The sequence below is a fragment of the Mytilus trossulus genome, chromosome 3 (assembly GCF_036588685.1).
Source record: "Mytilus trossulus isolate FHL-02 chromosome 3, PNRI_Mtr1.1.1.hap1, whole genome shotgun sequence".
Lineage (NCBI taxonomy): Eukaryota > Metazoa > Mollusca > Bivalvia > Mytilida > Mytilidae > Mytilus > Mytilus trossulus.
In genome coordinates, this window is record NC_086375.1 from 76,120,858 (window position 1) to 76,148,202 (window position 27,345).

Here is a 27,345-nt window from a genome sequence, read left to right on the forward strand (position 1 = left end):
ATGAAAGGGAAACTCCGCAAAAAAATCAAAAATTAATATTATGTCCATACTGTATAAAAATGATCAAATTCATAGATATTAAAGGTTTATTGCTGAAATAATTTTCATTCGAACTTCTTGATACAGGTGCATTAAAAATCACAGTTAAAATTGTTAAAAAAGGGGGGAATTATCAAACTAGCATTACCGTTACACCCACCCTTTAATCTTTCTAGAATGGCGACGTTTTGTTACAATTTCATGATATGTATCATGAAGTGTACTACATTTTCATGTCGGGCCTTATATGACTTATATGATGACTTTTATATATCAGACTGATTGTTACAGTAATGATGGGGTTTTCTAATGTTTGTAAGCATTACACTGATTCATATGTGTTTACTACAGTACCACTTCATTTGAACTACGGACTTGTGGATAGTTGTCACATTTGCAATCATGCCACATCTCGGACAAGATAAAAATTATCAGGCATAGACATGTTTCTAAATTTATGATAGAGCTTTATTCAATAGTAATTGTTTCAAAATAATCTAAATCATTAGTTTTTCTCATATTTTCGCCTCTCTTTGTACACTATTCAGATATTAGACAAAATATGTTTTTCTTATCTGAAATATTTAATCTTTTCTAAATTAAACATATTAAATCAAATTGACTTGGATATAAATAAATTATTGTACAGTTTAACAGTGTTATGTTTGGGAAAAAATAAGAAAAAACATAATTGTTAGTGATAATATGGTAAATTATATCAAATCAATAATTCGAATAGCTATTTTTAACTAATTTAGCGGGTATTTCTAAGGGAAATGTAAATGAACTAGCAGGTGCTTTTAGCATGTTTGATCACGTGGTTTAGTTACTATGGTCATAACCTCTGCTCCAAAACAATGACTGTTTACATCAGGGATACACAAAATGTAGTTCAAATGAACATGCTGTAAAATATCATCAATGAAGAAAAAACTGCAAGCATTAAGTTATTTTTAACTCTTTAAACACTGCATTCTATCCGTTTTCGATAATATGCAAATTTCTAGCAATATTAATCGCTAAACTTGTGCATTCGGCGGAAGAATTTTTCACAAAAAAGAAAACCATCATGGCGACGTCTTTTTCTACACTTCATAATGGATAATGAAAAACGAAGAAAAAAGTCAAAGAGAAAATAATTACAATGTTATAACCATATGTAGAATAAAATGGCAGACAAGGAACAATTCAGTGAACTAATTTGTTTGGTAACATAGCACATTGTAGTGAAGTAAGACGTAAAAAACTTGACGTGCCAGTGCGATTTTGCAGTGTTGTTAGTTTTATTTCATTCACCCGATCGCACATGCATTTACCTCCATCGCACATAATTGTTTAATACTATTAGGCATAACAGCCGTATGCTAAAAAGTGTCCCATCTTATCTAGTCACACCAAAAAAAGCCAGTGATAACAGCTTGCATTAACTATTCTCTATGACAATATGGAGAAATACGAGAAAATTAGCAAAATTGGAGAAGGATCCTACGGTGTTGTGTTCAAATGTCGGAACAGAGAAACAGGAGCACTTGTTGCTATCAAAAAGTTCATGGAATCAGAGGACGATATGCTTATTAAAAAGATAGCAATGAGGGAAATAAGAATGCTAAAGGTTTGTATCATGGAAATAAAATTATCTTGCTTTCAATTCAAAGGTAAAATGGAAAGACTATTACTAATATTATATAGAGGGGGGTGGGACCTTTATCAGGACTCCAAGATCGGGTGTTTTAAAGCTGAGGATTTCATGATTTATACTTTCGGGATCCGGGAATTCTTTTTTTTGGAATTACGGGACCTCAGGGATCACGTTTTTAAGCTCCGGATTTTGAAATCAGGACCCCTCCTACCCCCTCTCTATATACACACATGCTTGACTCTTCTTCTACTTCAGTTTTTAATATTTCAATTGTTATCTTACTGTTAAAGTGTTAGGTGCGCTTATTTGGAAAAACTTGTCAGAACATTGAACAAAGGGATGAATATTGTTGTAAACCTGGAGATATAAAGGTAGTCTAACTAGTTGAGTTAGGGAAGATCTTCTTTGGCTCAATTGGTAAGAGCGTTGCCTTTAGATCTCGAGATTGGGGGTTCGAATCCCGCTGGTACCATCCATGGATTTTCACAACAATGGCGCTATGAGCATCTGCTACGGGTACAAAAATTGTATATAGAATATTGCCTGGCAGTGAGATGTTAGAATTGGTCATGAGGTTTGACCAGCCAGTCATAGGATACCATTGCAATTCTAGGTGGCATCTAGGGTCTGGCCAGAGGGTTTACGAGTAGAATCCTCGGGTTTTACAGTAGTGGACCGTCTGAGTTGCTCGGATGGATGGTACGCAGTCCGAAAAAAGAAAAGGGGGAAGAGTGTTGTAGATCTGGAGATATAAAGATAGTCTCTCTAGTTGAGTCAGGGGAGATCTTCTTCTCTTTGGCTCAATTGGTTAGAGCGCTGCCTTTAGATCCCGAGATTGAGTGTTCGGATGGTACCATCCATGGATTTTCACAACAATATATTAAGTTTAAACATATTTATTTATTGTGGATTGGGAAACAAGTTATACCAACTTATATAAATCCCTTTCCAGCATCAGCCTGTTTTTTTTCAAAATCTACAGGGGTGTCATTTACATGCTACAGATATTGCTCTCTTTTAACATGGGACAGACATTTATTTTCCCCGTCCGACAGACTATCCTGGTTTCTCGCAAATTGTGTCAAGGGAGAGCTGATGTGCTAATCATTACACCACCGCTTTAATTTCATAAACATATTAATGGACATGACTCTGATGACTGCTAATAAGTTATATAACCACTTCAAATAATAGAATTTATCAATTTCTATAAGGAGGGTTGAATTTAGTTCATAAGAATAAATATGAATCAGAATGTTTCTTCTTCTTCCAAGTAAAGAACCAACTTCATATTGCTTGTGTATGGTCCTGCAAAAACTTTGAATTATGCAGTGTCGCAACACAGCAGTTCTCCTCAAAGTTATTTAAAATTTAAAACGGTTTCTAATTAACAATTAAAATATATATGTTTGAAAATATATATTGAAAATTTGTCAAATCAAAGATGCAGGAATCTAATATCTCATGAAACATTTAAATGAAGAAAGGAATTCAAAATGTACATAGTAAAAGAGCTCTTCTGGTAATGTAAATAAATCCTACATATATATATGGTCATCACAAAAAAGCTGTTCGCTAAATATTTTGATGTCACAAAAAAAAAGGGATTATTGATTTACACCATTAGCTGAAGTGATGTCAAATAGCGATAATTCAGTTATGATAAGATCATAGCATTATTTTTTTGGTCTTGGTGGCCAAGTGGTTGAAGTCCAACAGTTTAAACTGTAAATTTGACAGGTGCACTGTGACAACTCTATAATCATGCTAATCTCAATTAATAGGTTTGTCAGTTTTCCTACCAAAGGTCAGTTGTTCTCTTAGGGCACTCCAGCTTCTTTCACCAATAAAAAAATGTCACTACAAAATACAACAAAAGAGCTAAAAGTTACATTTGACATCAATTAATTAGTGTCATACTAGGGCAAGACATCAGAATTTTTTTAAAACTGTTGTCTTGTCCTTACCCATGTTAACAAGATATTTATAAACATGTGATTCTCTTCCAGTTTCCTATCTGTGAATTTTGCTTCATTAACAAGGTGTATAACCTCAATGGAGCATGCATGAAAACTCTTTTTCAAAGTTGACATTTCTGTAAAATCTTTCAATAAGACTTCCATGTGGATAAATAATATATATCTAATTATTTTTTTTTGTTATTCTATTTGTTCTATTACTCACTACAAAATGTTTAATCTAATGGGAGCAGTTCATGGTTCAGAGTTCACACTTAGGATTTTAGATTTTATTTATTGACGAGTCCAAGGAGTTCTTTGTTTCCTGCCGTAATGAGTCAAAAAAAGACACAAAGCTCAAATCTGAGACTACTTAAAGGATTTGACGGCGAGCTACAATGTAGCTCAAAGCCAATACCAACTAATATAAAAAATCTGTATCTAAGACCAGAATATCAATAAGTACATTACTCTTGCAACATTCAATGGATTTAGTGTAAAGGCGTGATGAATAGTCAAAGAAAAAACCATGACCTTGTGTGATGCCATTACAAAGATATTGACATTGTATATCAGGGTTTAATTTGTCTAAACATATTTTATAACTGTTTTTTGTTGGTAGTATGTGCTGCTAGGTTGCTGTCTCATTTAAAATCACATTAAAAATCTTCATGATCAATTTTTCAGTGATTGTATTGCAAGCCATTATCACATTTGTTTCTAGAATATAAGACAAGTTTTAGAAAATATACTTGCTTGCATATATTATTCAAATTACATGTACATATAAAAAAGAAGATGTGGTATGATTGCCAATGAGACAATTCTCCACAAGAGACCAAATGACACAGAATTTACAACTATACATGTAAAATGTAAGTCACTGTAACACCTTCATCAATTAGAAAGTCCATGCCACATAGTCACTCAGCTTTAATTAAAGTCCCTGAAATGACACATGCAATACAATTCAAACGAGAGTTTACGTTTAAATAAAAGAACAAATATGTAACACATCAACAAACGACAACCACTGAATTACAGTCTCCTGAATTGACACAGGCACATGCACATACATACGGAATGTGATAGGGTTAAACATGTTAGACTGATCCCAACCCTCCCCTAACTGGGACAGTGGTGTAACAGTGCAACATAAGAATGAACTACCGTATAAAAAAACAGTTGAAATAGGCTTAACAAATCAGATGGATACAAACATCTAACAAAAATAGAGTGGACAGGTACTTTTATATCCCATGTACAGTACTACATGCAGAGTTTAGAAAATACATTGTACATGTACATAATATAAAAAAAATGAAAAAAGAATTTTGACTTTATTCTCAAGGGACTCTTGCTTACTTTCTGTAGTTTTAAAGACAAGTTCCAAGGGGCCTGTAGTTTTAGATTGTAATACTGCAATTTACACATGTTACCTGTACATGTACATGTAGCTCAGTTGTGTCTAAAAAAAATCCCTTAAGTTAAAACAAGTTTTTTATTTTGTCAAAAAGACTTCCATTTAGAAATCAATTTTATCTTATGTGCGATTGAAACAATCAGAGTATAATTATTTGCTATAGAAAAGTGTTTATCTGAGTAAAAAAATCATGTACATGTAGAAACTTATTTTGGAGCTGCATATGTTTATATATCATTATACATGTGTATGCATACATGTATATATATAGATTCTTACATTGGTACCAGTGGATTATCGGATTTATCCAATCGAGATAGTTAAATTATCAATTTTAAAGTCCGAGCCGCCTCGGCGAGGACTTTAAAATTTTTAATTTAACCATCGAGATTGGATAAATCCGATAATCCACGAGTAACTATGTAAGAATCTGTTTCTCTAATGATTAAAATCATTTTCTTGTTTTGTTAATCGAAAAACCCCTTCGGGTGCCTTTCACATTGCACGAAGTTGTCAATTTCATTAACACCTGTTATAGCATATTGTGAATCATCCAGTTAGCTAAAAAGGTCATGACCCTTAAAATCATCCAATGATCTGTTGAGATCACAGTTAACCACACGTTGATTACATTTTTTTATACAATGGGTTCGGAAAGGGATAAATTTCCATAGAATTAGAGAAATATATTTATATATTGAATTGTTAAAAAAGTCTTGAGAATAGACAAATATACATGTATATGTATCTAATTAAAAAAGTCCAATAATGTACATGATGTATATATTATTTAAAATAGTACATAGGGTAAAATGCAGTTTTTGGCTCATATCTCTTAAACTAAAGCATTTAGAGCAAATCTGATGGTCTTAAAATTGTTCATTTGGTGAAGACCTATCTGCTTTAAAATTTCAGACCAATCAGGCAACTCATTGTTTGGTTGCTACCCCTGAATTGGTAATTTTAAGAAATTTTGCAGCTTTTGTTTATTCTTGAATATTTATACAGATAGAGATAAACTGTGAACAGTAATAATGTCATGAATGTACAGCAAAGTAAGACCTTCGAATAAGTCAACATGACCAAAATGCTAAATTGACCCCTGAAGGAGTTATTGCCCTTTATTATGAAATTTAAACAAATTTCAAAAATTTTGTAAATTTTTGGTTCAGTAAAGTAAGATCTAAAAACACATCACCATCACTAAAACACAATTTTGTGATGAATCCATCTGTGTCCTTTGTTTAGTATGCACATAGACCCAGTTAAGACCAAGGTGAGCAACACTGACTCTTTAGAGCCTCTGGTATAATAAATATAAATTGGACAAAACAGATGATTTTGACATTGCCATTACCAACTTCCTGGTTTTTTATACTAAATGACTTCTTTGTTATGAAATTCTTCAGTTTTTACTGCTTTTCTTAATCTATGGTAAAATATCATATATCATAGTATGTCATGCATTTAAAACTAAAAATAGAAATGTCCTCTTTGTTCCTCATGTCAGAAGTCAATATAAAGCAAATTATTTTGTTGTTGCATGCATGGCTAAACAACATTAAATAAACTTTGTGATACACCTTGCCTGGTAAAGGTACATTATAAAAACTCATCAAAAAGTAGACTGTTTTCCAAGTCACACCCTTATGTCATAAACCCACTTGATTAAAATGATCTATGGTCTTGAATACATGTAGGCTTTGTTATTGTATTGATCTAGGTGTTAACAATTGACCATTTCACTTGCTACACGTAATTTGATAAGATTCAGAATGGTACCTACAAATACCATTTTTCATTGTTTGAATTCTATACAGAATATCAGTTTTGTTTGTTCTGTGTTACTTCTTTACTAAGTTTTATAACTATGCTACAAAGTGGTTAAGACATGCAGCAGGTGGTGCATGCTATAAAGTGCTATGGAGGGACTGAAGCTACCATAAGCAAATCCAAAAGAGGCCCCCCTTTCATTGGAAAAATTTGGTTGATAATATAGGGTATCACTAACGTATGACTGGAGCTGGCGCCCCCTTAGGTCAGTCAGTGCCCCCCTCCCTTATGAAAAGCTCTGTATTTGCCACTGGCTACATGTAAGTATATGTAGCTATGAGGGCTCCAGTCATGATTCAGTGATTCCCTATATAAATAACAAAAAAAATCCACAAAAAGGGATGTGTGTCCTGTGCCCCCTGGATCTGTCTGTTATTCTGTAATATTTATCATTAAGTTTAAGATACTTAAATTATTTGGCAGTCAACATACTCTTTTCACGTTCCAGCAGAAGTCCCATCAGCGATGGAGGTTCTTCATTTTTATATGCATATACCACAGAAACTTGGAATTTAAGTCACATGTCTATCAGATATGCATAAATTGATCTCATTTTCAAGGAATTTTAGAGGCTTCTTATTTTGCCCCAAACATTTTGAAGCCCTCATATATTGTGATGGGGATTTTTGTTTATCTGCTAATACAGAACAACTTGATCTGGATGACAATGTGATCCAAGTTGTGACAATGTGATCTAAGTTGTGACAATGTGGTCTGGGTTGTGACAATGTGATCTAAGTTGTGACAATGTGGTCTAAGTTGTTTATCTTCAGTGTTTACTAGCCTGTCATTGCTAAGGTTTTGAATGTGAAAGTGGCTGATTTGTCTTGATTGCCTTGAATTGACAGCTGTTTTTTCTGCAGAAGCTGATGATCTTTCTGGCTCCCTCTACCAATAAAAACAAGTTGCCACAAGTTAAACTATAACACTCAATCAAATTGCTGTGTATTTTATATTTTTATAAATAACTGGCAAAATAAGTTTGAAAACTGAAATTTTATTGTAACTTTGCTTATACCTCTGTAATAATTGTATCATATCATATATCGTCTAGTAATGGGAGAAAAATAGAAGTTGCATGCACTTTCTAGCTAAAACTAATCAAGTTTATCATAATCTCATTCACAAACCCTTTCATCTTTTAAAGCAGTTCTTTAATCTATATAGACTTATAAAAATATACTCTGTTTTAATGAAAGTCACAATTATATCTTATTTTAAAATACATTTCATGACAGAAAAACAGTAAATTTGAATTACTGTAGCGTTTAAAGACTGGTCTATTCTTTGAAAAAAATAAATGAAACATTCTTTGAATTATAATTCATTAAAAACAGTCACACTTGTTATTCTTATGAAATATATGAAAACAGATAATTTGAATAGAATTATTTTCTGGATGTCATGAATTTAATAGAAAAAGTTCACAAAGTAGACACATTATAAAATATTGTTTTTCTTTCCAATAATACATTGATAAAAGATTTAAACTCTGTAGACATTTGCTCAATGAAAAAAAATAAGTTCATGCAAATTATAGTCTGCTCAATTTTCATATATACCTTGCATGATTTGACTACCTGTATGTTTAGAACTGAAATTTGTGATATGCAAGACAGTCATACATTACCTTAGGCGGTTAAACATTAGAGTTGATACATGCAGTTGTTGGTTATGTGTCTATTGCAAGCTTTTCACCATGAATACAGAAGAAGTTCCAGAACAGAGTTATAAGGAAAACAAAATTGAATATTTATTATTTCCATGGAAGTGTGTTTGCTAGTACACAGTTATAATATAACCTTTCTACCAATATTTTTTTCAAACTTGAAAAAAAACTACTTTCATAATTTAAGGAGGCAAATGCTGGCTCTTATTATACAACCTCCTTCTGTAATCTCTGGTAAAATTTCTTTCTATGATGTAACACTATGATATAAACATCTCAAACATCTAAACTACTTGTCATAATCGTCAGACAACATTCTATTGGTTCTTAAGTCAAATTTCTTCTTCAAACATTACCAAATTCTTCTTTTAGAGTTTGATGTATGATTCATTTATATACGCTTATAATTAACTGTGCTTATTATTTGTGGACTTTAAGATTTCTATTTTGTTTGAGAGTTATCTTAATGATATATGTTCATAGTAGTTGTTCTTTTACCATGACCTTCAACCCCTTGTATCCTTCAGTCCAATGCATCATAAACATGATAAAAGATTGGGGAATATAATATATTAATTTTGCAGATTTTATTTTATTTTCTGGGAATTAACAAACCAGACTTGCAGGTTAGATTTTATTTTGATGAACCATTCCTTTGAATTGAAGAAAACTTAAACATGGTTTCTTTTTTTTTCAGCAATTGAAGCATCAGAATTTGGTAAATTTAATAGAAGTATTCCGACGGAAGAAAAAGCTTCATTTAGTGTTTGAATATGTAGATCATACGGTGCTAACAGAGCTTGACAGAAATCCACGAGGGTAAGTTGTCAATAAAATAATTTCAATCCATGAAACTAGATACCCATGATAACAAAAAAATCCACAGTAACTTTTAAAAACATTGCAGATTATAGCAAATAGAATATGTGATTTTGAGTAATTACATTAATCAATTTACTTATGTCAAAATGACATAATAAACGCATTATCAGGATCAAATTTTTATAATTATGCCAGACAGGCATTTCTTCTAAAAAAATCATCAGTGATGCTCAAATCAAAACATGTTTACAGCTAAGGTTATCTATTCCTAAGGTAGAAAAACCTTAGTTTTTCAAAAATTCAAAGTTTTGTTAACAGTTTATTTATAATAATGAACATCAATGATAACAGCAATTTTGCTGTAAAAAATAAGTTTTATAAAATTAATAATTTTAATTGTCGAAAACATGTCTGGTACATGTATCTCTGTTATGCAAAGATTTGGCTGTCGATTGGGGAAAATAGTTCTCCATAGATATATAAAACTATGGAAGTAGGATTTTTTTCTCTGTGTTGAAGATCTGTTGGTGGCCTTGGGTTGTTTTCTGCTCTTTGGGTAGGTTGTTGTCTCTTTGACATATTCCTTATTTTTCATACCACTAAATTGTTTTACACTATAAGGTTGTCAGTGTACAACATGTATATATAACTTGTAAGAGTAACACACTCTTTACACCCTTTTGTGATAATTCATAATTTATATGATGATTTATTTTTCAGAGTTCCAGAACATTTTACCAAAAAGATAATATACCAAACAATACAAGCTATAAAGTTTTGTCATCAACATAATGTAAGTATGACATTTGAATGTTTAGATATAATGTTTTATGGTGATACTTATATTAAAAACTGGATAGTAACCAAGGAAAATTAGTGAAAGTAAAGTACAGTTTGTATACATTTATAATTTAATTTATAGGCTTAGACTCAAATCATCAAATATATAGTCATATAACTGTTAAAATTGTAAAAAAATATCAATTTGAAGCCATGGCCAATATATCTCTGCATTCTTCAGGAACAATTGCTCCTTCATAAGTAGTTCTGTTTTTTCATACTTGACAAAGAAATGTGACTTTTTATTACTTCAAACCATAATTTATAGAATAAAGCTTTTGTAGGCTCTTTTGTGGTTGTTAAGTTTCTCAACAATAAATGTAAATTGTAATGAAATAACAGAAATTGATAGTGAAGAGCTGTAATTGGTTGTCTCCAGGAAATGTGTGACTCTTAATAACACAGATTATACTTTGTAATGCTGTACTTATGGTGTTATAGCTACAATGTTTACTCTAATCTTATCACGACAAATGTTCTCTTTAAAAGTCCCAATTTTATTGGATGATTTATCAACAACTAGTAAAACCATTTCATTGATAGTATGTTAAATTATTTAAGAATCCCTGATATTCTATTAGTATGTAATTATCTAGACAGGTTTACACAAGTCTAGTATATTGAAAATTCAGATTTTTTGTTATTTTTAAATTACTCATTTTAGACTGAAATGTAATTTTAATTTTTATAATACTGAGAAAAATCCTGGTTTATTTATATAAAATATTTCAAAATGCAAGTTGAAATTATTGCTGTATTAACCCTGTCACAATTTTTGCAATAATAAAAACATCATCGCAATTATAAAATATCACAATTATTTCCAAATTTTCAGTATTCTTATTCTTACTGTCAGAGAAATGCATCTACACAGAAATTGGTCCCCTTGTAATACAGTTAGAAAGACCAGTCATATATAGAGTAGTTTATGAGCTACAAATTTTATTACAGATTTTGATGATGAATAAATATCAATCTGAATAAATTTTAATATTACAGAATTTTTTTTTTTACACACAAATATTGTTAAAAAGTGTTGTTTTTTTTTTTCAAATCTCCTTAATTATTTCCTCTGTTTAATGTGTTGTGTATAGATTGATAGCTAACAGAATATTTAACAAGTTTGTTGTGTGTTAAACAGGACCTTACTTGTTATAAGACTGAATCAGAAATATCATGTCAACGCCATATTAGGTGTATAATTTGATGATGATAGTTGATATAATTTGAAATTGATAGTAATTTATTTGTTGTTCAACATTTCTTTGATATTATCAAATATAGTGAACAAATTTCAATCCAATTTTAACTTCAAATTACTAAGAAGTAGATAGGTGGTTTAACAATGCGAAAATATGATGATGCAGAAATATGATATGTGTGCATTTTATCATTAAAGATTTATAAAATGCTTTGACTTTTTTAAAAACCTTGTTTTTATGAATTTTCTTGTGAGAAATTCCAATTTAAAGGTGTGTTACATAATAACATTCATTAAAAATATATAAAACCTCTTTAACAGTCATAAACGAATACAAATTAAATTTGAATATTTGAATCAAAGTAGTTCATCAGTCTATAAAAGTTACCAGAGCAAACTTTAAATTTTGTGTATAACTAACCAGCAAGCATACTCAAATGATACTTACAAAAGGATAAACATCATGTAATATTTATTGATATTGACACAATGGAAATGATTGCAGTTTACAAAACACATCATAAGTGTTCAAAGTTTTATGGTTTAATTAGAAAAAATAAAACCATTATCTAAGTTGTTATGATATTCTTTATGTAATGATAGCTCTTGTTAAACTATTAAGTTATATAGTTTTATATTGCACTGGAGTCACAACGATTATCAACTCACTATTATAGGATAGAGCCCTGTCAACACTGAGGTTGTGAGCTTGCCTCAAAACTTATTTGACTAGGATTGTCAGTTTTCCTTGCCAAAGCTTGTTTATTATTGCCTGAAACTTAGGCTTCCTCTGTCAATTAAAACTGAACACCATGATATATATGTGACAAATAGTGCTGAAAATGGCATTAAACCAATAATCAAGCAGTCAATTCATAAATTGCAATAGCGACTTTTCAATTGGTTTAACTCTCACCAAATTTTCAAAAAGGATAATTTGAGGTACCTTGATTTCAGATGACTGCAAATACATACAGGATATAAAGTTGATTCTGTGGCCTCTGTTGTATAGTGGTTTTAGTAGTAGAACTTCTATATCACTAGCCTGTCAACATTGAGGTTTGTGAGTTAGAATCCAGCATGTACCAGGTGTGCTCACCTCAATTCTTAGTTGACTATGATTGTCAGTTTTACTACCCTAAAGTGAATGGTTCTCTCTGGCTTCACCCATCAGTACAAACTGAATGCCAATCACAAAAATTGCAGACTAGACAAAAATGAAACAAAACAACACCATTTTTTCCCGTCAAAAACAAACACAGAAAGCAATAACATGTTGTATACTAATCAATAAAGAACTTTGTTCCATGGTATAATGGTATAATTTCTTTATTTCAGTGTATCCATAGAGATGTGAAGCCAGAAAATATACTGATATCAAGACAAGGAACAGTTAAATTATGTGATTTTGGATTTGCAAGAGTCTTAAGTATGTATATTTATTTAATAACCAGAGTATAGAACTGACAATATCTCTCCTGGATATATTAAAAAAAATATTTCAGTAAAACGCGATCTCAAAAGACTAGTGTATCCTTGTCATATCATCTACCAAATTTGTTAAACACGAATTTTGACTGGACATAAAAAATGATAGTGTGAGTGGGGCATCCCTTTACTATGGACACATTCTTGTTGTAGTTTCATTTACAACTTGTTTAAACTAGCTTGACCAGTTGGTTGACAGCTGTTTATGTTGATATCTGAATGTCTTTTAGACTTTTAGTAGGGTTGCTGTCTACAAAGTATACTTTACATTTTGAAGTTATATAGATATGATATTACAATGCAATGAGAATCTTAGACTGTTTTACATGGGTTTGGACCCAACTGATTTAGGAGATAGTTCAGAACTTTTAATTTCCAATTTGGACTAGTCAATTTAAAAAAAAGTACAGGCTGATTAAGGCTGATTTAGATGTTGAAACTTGCATAATCAAGAATATAAAGTCCTTACATATTAATTTTTTTCTAATATAATATTCATTTCAATATTTACTCATTATTCCGATATTTTTCATTTCAAATTTATTCTCCCTCTTATCTTCCTCTTAATAAAATGACTTAAAAATGCAGGAATTTAGAAGGTGAGATAGGATCAGAGAGATACTTTTCCTTTTGATCTTGATTACAAATAAATTGTGTAAAAGGACCATAAAATGTGTTTGGATAAAAAAAACAACTGTAGACGACTTTCATTGTAGAGAAATTATTTCATAATTATATATTGATTGAGTGGCTTATCAGAAATTAAAACCTGTATGTATAGTTGTTAATTGTGCATAAAATGCTTTGGTGAGCTTGGTCTAATACAGAAATAAACAAAAGTGTGTCCTTGATATTTATTCTTTGATAAAAAATAACATACATCACTGGAGGTGCACTGAGTCAACAAAGAAAGACTGTCGTTTTTAAACTTTTCCTCTTTGATGGCATTGTTTTCTCTCTATTGTGTGAAAGAACAGAATTTTATAACAACGTCCATTTAAAAAAACTTGTTTTATCTGTCATGTCTATGATATTTATTTAAACTTGGGTAAACAAAACGACAGATTGTTATAGATCTTATTTTATCTTGTGACAACAATCTTTGTTCAAAGAATTTCTTACGAAATTGTTTAGAATTTTTTTGGACAACATAATGTACATTGAAGTGACCTTTAAAAGTTGGTTTATATATATATATATATATTGTGTTAAATGAGAAAAAAGGAAAGACTATATTAGTTAACCAGAAAATTCATACAGGCGCTTTTATTGGTGCTCTTCATCTTAAAATCACAAGCAAGACTTTAACATTTAGAAGAGGCGTCAACAATGTAAAAGTTTTGATCAGATAGGTCAATGATATTTGGTATGCAGTTGTTTTAGCATTGACACATCTTATTGCCCTATAGAATATTTGGCATCTCCCCCTCAGTCATGGTCTATTGTTGCAAGATTTTCCATTTTAATTTCAAAGTGTGCTGTATACTATCAAACTACATGCATATTTTTGTATCCAATTTATGTGTGTTACAAATACCAAAAGAAATTCAATAAATTTTAATTTTTATGCCCCACCTACGATAGTAGAGGGGCATTTTGTTTTCTGGTCTGTGCCTCCGTTCGTTCGTCCGTCCGTCTGTGCGTCCGTCCGTCTGTCCCGCTTCAGTTATAGTTTTTGGTCAAGGTAGTTTTTGATGAAGTTGAAGTCCAATCAACTTGAAACTTAGTATACATGTGCCCTATGATATGATCATTCTAATTTTAATGCCAAATTAGGAATTTATTCCAATTTCACGGTCCACTAAACATAGAAAATGATAGTGCAAGTGGGGCATCCGTGTACTGTGGACACATTCTTGTTGTTATTATGTTATAACAAAATTATAATTTATTATTTTTTTGTTAGTCTTAAAAAAGAATAAGTTGAAAGAGTTATTATATTTTAAATGTTCAGTAAATAAATAAAAAGTTTTTATGAGTGATACAGTAAATTGCTGTAAATGAATGATGCTGCAAAAAGAGTAGTAGATCTTATTTATGTTTAAGAAAATCAGGGGTCATTTGAACTTCAAGTTGGATCAAAAGTTTTCTATTAATCATATAATTTAAGAGAATCTTTAACTTTTCATCTGTGATTTACAGACATGTCAAAATTTCAAATTACAAAAACTCTTGCAACAGTAAAAAAGTGAAGTATGCCAAAATAAATAAAAATTTGAATTCGATTTTTTGAACCATCATATATTAAAATTATAAAGATAAAGTCCTCTAAAAAGTGGGCCTCCAAAGGATATAAATTCTGAGTAAGATATGATTTTTTTCTCAGGAAGACAACAAATTTCAAAATTTAGTCAAGTAATGAAGATATTTAAAACTTTCATATATATCATGTCACAAAAGATGTATTGTAGTGGTAACACATTTCTGAAATGATTAATCATTTTAAGATGTAGACAAATGCTCATATAAAAGATTTCCATGAAAAATCATTCTGTATACTAGGAAGGTAAAAAAAAATGATGTCATTATTATTGATCACTTTTGCAGCTGGTCCTGGTGATGAATACACAGACTATGTAGCTACAAGATGGTACAGGGCACCAGAACTATTAGTAGGAGACACACAGTATGGACCACCTGTAGATATTTGGGCCATTGGCTGTGTTTTTGCAGAATGTCTTACAGGCCAGGCGTTATGGCCTGGTAAATCTGATGTTGATCAGTTGTATCTGATCAGGAAAACCTTAGGTAATGCTTTATAATTTATATGCAGTTTGATCAAGTGATTTATAATATTATGTTGTATAAAAATTTGAAGAGCCATCCAAAAAAAAAAAATGTCATTTAGTATTGCAAATATTTAAAACTAAAATGATCAAAATCAAAGAAATATTTAGACCAAATTTTAAAAATTTTAAAACAAAAATACAGATAATGTTGCACAAGTGTATTCCTCATTTACAATTTAAGTTAAATATTCTAAAACAATAATGTTTAATGTATTCAATTTGTCCATGAAAAGGACCTGATAAGTTGGAGCAGTGTTTGATAAGTATCTGCATTAATATAGTGACGGTGACCACCAGTGCTATGAGAGAGACAAGTTTTCAATACAATGTTTATTTTTTAGGTGACCTGTTACCTCGACACCAAGAGATTTTCTCGAGTAACAGTTTCTTTAGAGGTTTAACCATACCTGAACCAGACAGGGTGGTATGTATATGTGGCTAAGTTATAATGCTTTTGTCTATGTTATTGTTCTATGAAATTTCTATTATCAGTGTTTTTAGATTACATGGCAGACAGGCTTTGTGCATTGATACCCAAATAAGTGTATAGTTTAGGCACACATTTGATTTTTGTTGTTGTCTGAGATGAAAAATTTTACAATATTTTAATTCCTTTATAAGTTATTTTTATGCCTCATTTTTATGTCTCATTTATGGGCATGATGTTTACTGTTCAGTGCGTCTGTCTGTTCGTCTGTCCTGCTCCAACTTAAAGTTATTGGTTGCGGGATTTTACCCCCATTTTCACCGTCAGGTCCACAGAACATTGAAAGTGATAGTGCAGATGGGGCATCCATGTACTATGGACACAGTCTTGTTTATACGATATCAAATTCAAAATAAAGTAAATGCAGTGATAGTAAACCTAATGAACTACAATTTCTTTGCCTTTTTACTTTATTTTGATATAAAGTCGTAGATAATGTCTTGGAAGATCTTATTGTTGTATGACATCAGAAAAATGAAATTTCAGGACTTATTTCACATGTTTTTAGATTATTGGATATTATTTGACTAAGAATCTTTCTTTTGAATATAATCAATAAACTATATAAGCCCCATCTTTTAAGCGGAACTTATGTGTTCAACTCTTGCCACTTTCATATATGTATATTCATATTTTTATTTTATAGGTTCCTCTGGAAGAACGATTTCCTAACATATCATCAAATGCCTTGCATTTTATGAAGGTAATTTACGTTCACAATAATATTAGTGAGAGTGTTTGAATGAACTGTATACTGTACATGTGAAGCAACTTTTAATAAAGTCCAAAAAGAAATATTGTGAATAATTGATTATTGATTTTAAATAGAATTTTTAACCATTTATATTTTTGATTGGATGATGAGAAAAATACACCCTATCTGTGTAAGTGATTATTTGAATATTTACTTACGTTGTGTAAATTTATTGATTAATGCAAAAGTTAATCACTTCATATATAAATTCAATATTTGGATATTTTACTACAAATTTTTAGTGGCATACCACAGGTTCATAAATATGATAAATGAAACCAAATTGTTCAATTTTTTAAGTATTTGACATCAAGTTCCAACGTCATGGAGTTTTATATCCGCCATCTACTTATAAAACACAGGTTTTCTGAAAACCCTTAATAGATAAACTAAGGAGCCCATCTCCTCATTAATTTAAATTCAAAATAATGGTCAAGTAAATTTGTGCTAAAAATATTCCAAAAATATTTAAAAAATTCTACTTCTGTAAATTTATTTGATAGTTTTATCAAACAATATCACATCCACTTTCTCAGTATAGGGATATTATACTTAATGTAGATCAAATGGTATTTTGACACATGAATTTGTGATATCTTAAATGAAAATTTTATTTTATGTTACTATTGTATATCATCATACATATCATATTATCATATTGATACAATAGATATAGGGAGATGTGGTGTGAGTGCCAATGAGACAACTCTCCATCCAAATAACAATTTATAAAAGTAAACCATTATAGGTTAATGTACGGCCTTCAACACAAAGCCCTGACTCACACGTAACAACAAGCTATAAAGGGACCCAAAATTACTAGTGTATAACCTTTCAAACGGGAAAAACAATGGTCTAATTGATATAAAAATGAGAAACACATATAAATTACATATCAAACAACAACTTCTGTACAACAGATTCATTGACTTGAAATATTTGTTTGCAATATATAAAATACATTTATATCTATCCTCAGTGCTGTTTACAAATGGATCCAAGTCAACGTTGGAATTGTCAACAGTTACTTGAACATCCATATATGGATGCCAACAGGGATGCCCTTGATCCACCCAATAGACCAAATCGTAAGAAGAACCCATCACGCACGAGTACACACGTAAGTGAAACGGTAAGATGCCACGCCCATGCGGTAAGATTGTGTGCTGATGCTTGGTTTTAACAGCAGTGCACTGAGTGGCATTATCATTATTTTATATTTTTCACGTACAAATTTGCATTATATATTCTCTATATATCACACATTACTTTTTAATAGACAACAAAAGCTGTTTTCCATTTATGAGATAATGAAAAAAATTAAGCTGGAATTCATTATTTTGTACTTTGATTTTCTCAGCTATTAATTTTAATTACATGAAAATGTGTACAATATGGAACAGTTGAATTCTTTCATAAAGATTATTGATACATTTTGGGGATATTTAAATGCAGCAGAAAAGGATCTCTGAATAAGATCTACGTTTCTTCCCATTGTGCACAGATATAATGTTGTCTAGATAAAAGATTGCCATATATGATGATGTATGACACTGTGTTGGTTTGTTTTTGGTTTTTTCTGTACAACACAGTATTCTGTGAGAAAATCTGCTCTTTTTTTAAAACTGTATCTTGGCAAGAATGAAATATGTCCATTGGAAAGTAGGCAAATAATTTGAAAATAAATGAACAATCTTTTGACTTCAACTGACAATGAATCTGGAATTTTGTAGTCAATTTATCAATTTCTATGAAATGGTAGGCTAATTATTAATCTAGAAATAAAAAAAGAAATAGAAGAGGATCTACCATTACGAAAAACATAGACCTCAGCAATAGCCATTGTGTAATTCTAATTCTGTAAGATGATAAGTTTGTCTAAGCTTTGTCAAAAAACAACTTTCACGAAATCTCTGTTGTAATAAAATAGAGATGGAAATATTATTGAAATAGTACAATGATTTCTTACTTTATTCTGACCATAAATATGAAAAAGAAGATGTGGTTTGATTGGTTATGAAACAACTATTCACAAGAGACCAAATGACACAGAAAGTAACAACTATAGGTCACTGTATGGCCTTCAACAATGAGCAAGGCCCATACTGCATTGCCAAGATTTAGCTTTGTTTTATCACATATGGAACACTTCACTTTTCACAATTAAGTGTGCATCTTGTGTGTTTATACTATATTGACATATATTTTGTGCTCAATTAATTATTTTAGTTGATAATTGATTTCTGTAGAAAATATATTTGCAAGTATAATTAATGTAAGAAAAGTAAAATTGATTTATGGGTTCAGATTATTTTTTTTAATCAAAAATGCAGAAATCATGGAAGTTCTCAAAAGAAAAACATCCTAAAAGTGGAAAGAAAAAACCCATTTGAAGTGTTTAACTTCTATTAGCATCAAACACATGCTAAAAATAAGTGAATTTGTATCTTTACAGAGAATAACTAACTGACATTAAAATTACATTGATTATGGTTGTTTTTAAAAGATAAAAAAATGTTACAAACAATTATTAAAGTCCAATTATACCTTTATAACCAGTTTAGATATTGTATGTTTACATGGATTTTTCTTCTTCTATTTTTGCAGACAAACTATCATCATTTATATCAACAACTGCCTCAGCTGCACCATAACACAATGAACTCTACCTCATCGCCCACACCTACATTGAACCCTCCCAATAAGTCGTACTTTCAAGGGTCAAAGAAACCAAAGCCACATTATAATGACCATCACCTCCCGAACATCTGACTCCTCGGTCAAGGGGTTAGGAGGTTTGATGGTAATTGACCACTATCATCACTTGACTGACCCTGGAGGCCATTTTCTACATGGGAGCATCAGACGACTGGTGTGCTGCATGCCAGTTTGTTACTGCTTGGTTTTATGACTGTCCTGGAGCGTTACATTGAGACAAAAGATTTATTGACATTATGTTGTAACTAAATGGGAGATTTTGTTGTGATTTGGTGGTTTCTCACGGTTTCTTTATTTAAGGGAAAAATAGTGTTGATTTAACTTTTAGAAGAAAGAAAATTTTCAAAAATGTCTTTTAATTAAAGAAATATATTAGGTTAAAAAGTTAGTATATTTGAGTTTAATTTAATTTTTTGCTAATTGTTAATTTTAATTATACAATAAATGTAGAAATAATATTCAGTCTCCTTTAGTATTGACCATTTATTAAAATGGAATTTTTTATTTCTAAGAAACAAAAACATGAAAGCATGAGATTCCACCAAAAATATGGTAATGTAAAATTTCAGGACTAGTCCTTATTGCTAGGCAACCACCATATATGTCAACAATTAATTGTAGTAATTAGGTATGTAATAATTGGTTTAGATGGTAGTTATTTTAGAGCAGAAATTGTAATAGATTGTGTAAAAGGGAGGTGTATATGATATCTTATGTTGTGAAAGGTCTTAACACTACTTACTACTACTATTATCAAACAAAAAAGAAGAAATGGAAAATCCCATGTAAAATTTGGAACTAGGTTATTTGTCAAGTCATATACCTTATCAAGAGGATAATTAAGGGGTTTTCTGGAAATATGTCGCACCAAAAAAATACTACTTACATAGATGATGTGTAAATAGTTATTACTTTCATTTGGATTCATCAATTATGTATAGATGTAAATTATTTACAAAGAGACATGTTAATATACACAATCGAAAGTGATCAGAAACCCTTTAATCATTCTCTTTTTCCCTCATTGAAATTATATCAGAAATGTGTTTTGTAAAATATAATTGTGTGATAAAAAAAAACATTCATCCCCCCCAATTCACATAATTGTTACTTGCACACACAAATATATTCAGGAATTTGAAAATACAATATGTTTCTTTTAAGGTTTTTGTCTTTGAATTTTTACTAAAGGAGTTTGTAATGAAATCAGTGCTAGGCTTACCTTTGTTTATTGTCAGTACTAACTATGTATGTTTGTGATTGTGAAATCGTTTGTTTGTTGTTCTGTTTTGTTGATGTACCATGAAAGACAAGAGATTTGGTCAGATTTGGCAAGTAAGTTGGACAAAACCATTTACATTTGCAAAACTTATCAGGATTAATATAACTGCAATGACAGAAAAATTCCAGAACTGAATGGGTTTTGGACTATAACAATACAGGAATCTGTTTACACTTGTAAGGTAAACTCACACATAACATGGCGGTAAACATGAACTTTACCTTGGACCAAAATTCCCAGGAAAATTATATACAACATTCCTGAATATTTAATTATTTTCTAAATTTTGATCTTTTGTATTTCATGATGCTGTATTTGGTTATTTTTTTTTAATCCCTGTGTGTTTCATGATACCTTTGTGAGTTATCTCCCATTATCTTTTGTATTTCATGGTACCTGTGTTTCATTTCCTTATTAGTCCTATGACATATATGTTAACATGTGGTTGCCTATATATAGTGTGTTATCTTTACCTAATGATTTAGTTCTAGTTATGCACCATAGCCAAAATTTAGAAATTTTAGATTTTTAATATTTTCCAAATTATGCTAGATTTAGGAAATAAACTTTACAACTTGGTATGAATGAGGATAATATAAAAGTTATTAAAAGAGATATGACAATATATTGACTTATAGTATTTTGCCATTACTTCTTTTACTTAACCATCAGTTTAGATATTTTTAGATAGGGACTCATTTGATCTTTTGTTAATAGATACAAGTAGATGTACAAATTGTATAATTGATAAAACGGATCTTAAGTTCAAATATGTTTTGTTATAAATGTGGCTTTTTGAACATTTCAGTACACATTTTTTTAAGAAAATTATATTTGTACATTTCAGAACGAACTTGAATAAGAAAATATAGTTTTATACTTGTAACTACTTATACAAAAATCAACATATACTTGTAACTACCTATAAATAGTCAGCTTTTATCAGTCTCTGATCATCTTATAGCTGTAATTACAGTCAAAATAGTTGTGGTATAAAATATCCAATTTTAATATATTAGTCATTTGATTAACAATGTGCCATCTTCAGTAATAGTTATGAATATTTATCTTGTCATTGTAAAATTAATATTATTTAGTTTATAAGTGATGTGCAGAAATCAAATTTTGAAAACAAAATAGTAGGACCTGTTTCTTGGTATTCCTTCATTTCCTATTCTTGGAAGGTTTTAAATAATTTAAACTTTAATTTCTAATATCAATTATATCAATTAATTGTAATATATTTTTTAGTGTTTTTGGAGATAATACAATCTAGGGTTTTAAACATTTTAAAGCTTAAATCCTTCTTGAAATTTCAAGAAACTTTAACAGAAGCTCCTTCAAAATCAAGAGTTACTGGCTGGATTATAGAGTTGATTTTTGTTAATTTCCCCATTTTTCTGTAATTTACAACTGGACTTGTTATTTTATTTTTGCAGTCTTCATTCAGGAACAGTCCATGGTTTAATGTTTTAATGCTTGGATTACTATGTCAAACCTTTAAGGAATATTACAAACCTATCACAGAAGCTTCTTCGCATACAAAGAAATGGCACCTTGAGCAAACGATTTTCTATTTTTTATTTTGCTGAAGGATGTTTAGTTATCAACATCACACTTTACACAGACTACACCAGTCACGTTTAAAAGCAGAAATCTCTTTTGAATATATATTGAAACCAAAAACTGTTCAGGGGAAAATCTGTTAAGCCTCAATTAGATTGGTTTCAATAAGAAGTTTTTCAATTGGCTCTTTGCTAATTTTTATAGTCAAGAGAAAATAGTCAACACATTTATTGCTTATGCTGTTGATATGCTGACTTGGAAAAACTTTAAACTTTTTACTTTTGTGTGTCTTGATTCACACCTTATTGTAGATCAAATTTACAGTATTTTTGACATTTTTATTAAGATTGACTTAAGAGAAAAACTGATTGTATCTGAAAGGGTAGCAGAAAGTTCCATGGTTTTAAATATCAATTCAGAATATGTCTGAGATGATTTTGTTTTGTCTTCATTTTTGTTTGCCTTAAATAACCAATCCAAATAAGGATGTAAATTTATCCAAAAACATTAAATGAAATTCAGATTTATTTGAAACCGGTGAAAAAGGAAAGGTTTAGAAATTTTCACAGGCAATTTGTTTGTTTATTTTGTTGCAATTTTTTGTTCACAAGTGTGTTTTTCTTAATTTTCTGAGCACAATTCTAAAAGCAACTAACTTCTGTTGGAACTAATTGTTTTGCTTTCTGTTGCTTCCAGTTTTTGCCTCCCATGAAATATGGCCTGCTTGCTTGTAGTTTGAATAGTATATCTTAGTATATACTTCTAACTATGAGTATGTTGAGAGTGGTAGATTCATCTGTTTATAAATTCATTTGGTCATTGTCATTTTGACACCGATTTTTTTGTCTTATATAAAATTCATATACATATCACTTATTTACTTACTTGGCACCAAATGCTCTCTGTACAGTTTCAGTTTTTAAAGAGTTAATAAATAATTCTGTAATTTCATATTCAGAAACCTAAGGAAATAAATTTCAAAGACATTACCCTCGATGTACATTTCTTGAATTTTCTGTCAGTGAAAAAGTTGTAATTTTGGATCAACATTACGCTAGCAACCATTTCAAGTTGCATATATTGGTTTTTGATGTTTTATTACAGAATCAAACATTTTACAACTCATAAACTGGAATTGGGTCTCATAGTTTGTTTATTGAAACATATATATTTATAGATCGTTTTACTATACCATTTGTGTATTTTGCAAGGTCTTTGTTTAGTTACAAAATATATTAATTGTAGTGAATGAATGTGTTGTTTTTTTTATTTAATTGATAATGGTAAACTTCATATTGTACAAATATGATGTATGTTGAAATGTATGTATTTATTGTATATTTTATCATTGTTATCAGGAAAAATCTTTTATGAAGTTTTGCATAGGCTTTAATGAATTTTCTGAGGTTTTAATAGATAAAAAAAAATTAACATTCAATTATACAACAAGCATTTTGAATATTATGTTATAGAAAAGTTGAACTTAATAATTTTTGAAAACTTCATAGCCAAGTATTTATGTAGTCCCTTGTTCTATTTTCCAAACAACCCCTCAATTCTTGTCGCCATTATAAAATGCTGACTTTTTGCCCGTCTTATAATTCCAATTTAGGCACCAAAACAGTGTTAATCAGTTGGAACAAAAGGAAGACATTGATTGTTTGTAAAAATAGCTGGGACATTTCAAAATACCCACTTTATAGTATTGCACATATCTACTGCGTAAATATGAAGCAATAACATTTTTAATCTAAAATTGCCTTTTGAAGATAAACTTTTTAAAAGATTTTTTTTTTGTTCATGCAATTGCTTTAATGATTGTCAAAATATTTTGTTTTTAGTTATAGTGAGCAATAAGTCTAACATAGAAGAATATTAAAATATAATTGATGGATTGGTGAATGATGTATATGTTATTCACCAGATATTGTATCAGATGTTTCAAGTCTGTTTGACTTGATTGTGTCTTGTTTATAAATCATACAATTTGATTACAGTGATATTTAATTTTTGATTTGTTGTTTTTAACATAAATTTTTCATAATATAATTACATAATGTGTCTCTCTGTTTTTTGGAAATTAAATGTTTTTATAGAAAAAAAAATCTTACTGAAAAATGCAGTTGTCCAACAATCATGTAAATGATTCATCTGACATTGTAATTAGGTATATATAAGTGTAATTATGACATTGTGAAAATGATAATTTTAATACACAGATAAAAATTGAATAGTTAAATTTGATATTCTCTAAATAATCATTTAAAATCATGTTATGTAAAAGTTTTTACATTTTCAAATAAAAGTCATGGATAGAAATAATTAACTCATCTTTCAATTCCGCTTCTTTTCTAAATAATTCAAATTCTAAACTCAGCTTCAATTATAATGTATGAAATTTATTTCCAATTATCTTGCTAGACTTTATATCCTAGAAACTTTGTATCATTTTCATGTCACATGAAGCTAGAATAGTTCATTTAGTTAATAAGATCATTCATAATATTTATATGAATGTGGAGTCTTATATTAATTACAAAACAAGGCTAAGATATGTACAATGAAATAAAATTAAATAAAAAACAATGAGGAAAGGAAATATTTTTGATTCTTCTTACAAAATGGATTCAGTTGCTAAGGGTTATTTGGCAAACTGTAAACTTCTTCTTCTGTTAAACTATTGGTAAAGGCTTTCTAGAAGAGACAACCATGTTCACACATAACATGTGCATCATTTTTTTTATGTTTTCCCTCCATTTTTTGTAGCATCCGTCCTGTTGTTTTGGTTGTCTGGTTGTAGACTATAGTATACAATTTTTTGCCAAAGGTAGATCAGGTTTTTGTCAGAATAATCTCAACAGTCTTAAACTTGTTACCTGTATCTAGATACAATAAATGTTATCAAATCATGAAAATCCTGAGTTTTCTTTCTCTTTTCAGTATTAGATTGACATTAGCATTCAGGAATAATAATTTTGTTGTCTGATCCAGCCAACAATATCATACTTATACATGTACTGGCAAAACAGTGATTTACACATATTATTAACCTATAACATGAAATCAAACAGAACTAGAAAATCTTATCTTGCCATCTATTTCTATTTATTTACCTCAGATATTAATTTTAATGTGATATGAAAACAATAGAAATGACAGCACGTCTGAAGGTTTATGGCTATTGTTTACATCTGGCACTAAGGTGGACTGATATGGTTTACAATAAGATTGTCCTAATTCAAATACTAAGTAAAATTGAGAATGGCAATGGGGAATATGTCAAAGATGCAATAACCAGTATGACTTCCATTTTCACTAAACTAGTTCACAATTTTATTTAGGGGCCAGCTGAGCACCAGCTCCGGGTGAGTGATTTTCTTTCTGGGTAGAAGACACATTGATAGCCTTCGGCTGTTGTCTGCTCTTCACACTAAACTCCAAAAAATATAAATGAACTAAAATTAAAAAGCATACAAGACTTGCAAAGACCAGAGACTCCTGACTTGGGACAGGTGCAAAAGTGTGACAGGTTTTACATGTTTTGTAAGATCTCAACCCTCACCCTTAACCTGTAGCCAATGTAGACTAAAGAAATGCATAGCAATATGACATATGCACTGTAAAACTTGTTAAAAAGGAGCAAGTCCAATGCCGAAATAGGACACAAAAGAAACTGAGCAAAATGACAATGAAACGTAAATAAACTACTAACAGTTACTGACATGCCAGCTCCAGATCTCAATTACTTCAGATGCTATTTGATAGTATTGTCAGTAATATGAATGGTTTGTGGTGAATCTGTGATAGAAGGTGCACTTGATTTGCTATTTGAAAGTATTGTCTCAATTCAGAAACAAAAGGTTCCCTTGATATGGTATGTGTTAGAATTAGAAGTGAAAGTCTGATTATATTGGTTTTACTTGGGTGCAATGATTCACTTGATATGGAATGTGTTAAAGTTGGTTGTAAGTCCTCAAGGTTTGTCGTCTATCTCAGATGCTAAAGTTCAATGATATAATTGTCATAGACCACATACTGGGCCTTACTTGATATGGTTAGTGTAAGAATTGCGAATAAAATCTGAAGGTATGTGGTAAAAGGCACTTCTCATGAATATCATTCAAGATTTTTTCACCTCAGATACTCAGATGCTCTAAATGCAAATACTGTAAATTCAGAATTAATTACAATGTTTTTATTACTGCGAAAAATGAGACAGGGTTATAATCGCAATCATTTAATCTTGCATGTTGATTTTTATGCCCCACCTACGATAGTAGAGGGGCATTATGTTTTCTGGTCTGTGGCTGTGTTCGTTCGTCCGTCTGTGCATCTGTCCGTCCGTTCAGGTTAAAGTTTTTGGTCAAGGTAGTTTTTGATGAAGCTGAAGTCCAATCAACTTGAAACTTAGTGCACTTGTTGCTTATGATATGATCTTTCTAATTTTAAAGCCAAATTAGACTTTCGACTCCAATTTCATGGTCCACTGAACATAGAAAATGAATGTGGGAGTTTCAAGTTTTTGGTCAAGGTAGTTTTTGATGAAGCTGAAGTCCATCAACTTGAAACTTAGTACATATGTTCCCTATAGTATGATCTTTCTAATTTTAATGCCAGATTATTACCCAATTTCATGGTCCATGGTCCATGGAAAAGGATAGTGCAAGTGGGGCATCCATGTACTTTGGACACATTCTTGTTTCTATATGAATTAAACAGGATTGCCTCAATGTCGGAAAAATTTAAATTGCATTTTAGTTTAGAATGACAAACTCTAAATATAGAATGCACACAATAATTTCTGAATTTACAGTATTGTATTTGTTAAAATTGTTAT

General features: G+C 30.3%; 1 protein-coding gene across 2 annotated transcripts; it reads left to right on the forward strand.

Moving 5' to 3' along the window:
• The first annotated feature begins 902 nt into the window (after positions 1-902).
• Positions 903-25,423, forward strand: LOC134712445 (cyclin-dependent kinase-like 1). 2 transcript variants are annotated; one of them, XM_063573983.1, is made up of 9 exons: positions 903-1,651; positions 9,259-9,380; positions 10,104-10,176; positions 12,763-12,853; positions 15,460-15,660; positions 16,043-16,125; positions 16,835-16,891; positions 17,922-18,074; positions 19,550-25,423. In XM_063573983.1, exons 1-9 carry the CDS (start codon positions 1,484-1,486, stop codon positions 19,712-19,714), a joined length of 1,113 nt encoding a protein of 370 aa, XP_063430053.1. In that variant the 5' UTR covers positions 903-1,483; the 3' UTR covers positions 19,715-25,423. The 2 variants fall into 2 exon arrangements, with proteins under 2 accessions (XP_063430053.1, XP_063430054.1); XM_063573984.1 differs by having other exon boundaries at positions 908-1,651; positions 17,922-18,062.
• Positions 25,424-27,345: the final 1,922 nt, after the last annotated feature.

What these genes read in the sequence shown, in the direction of transcription:
- LOC134712445 (XM_063573983.1), top strand. Translation starts at nt 1,484, where the DNA reads ATGGAGAAATACGAGAAAATTAGCAAAATTGGAGAAGGATCCTACGGT. An exon ending in TCTGATCAGGAAAACCTTAG is followed by an intron (nt 15,661 to 16,042) that starts GTAATGCTTTAT and finishes TTTATTTTTTAG; the next exon opens with GTGACCTGTTACCTCGACAC. An exon ending in TACCTGAACCAGACAGGGTG is followed by an intron (nt 16,126 to 16,834) that starts GTATGTATATGT and finishes TTTATTTTATAG; the next exon opens with GTTCCTCTGGAAGAACGATT.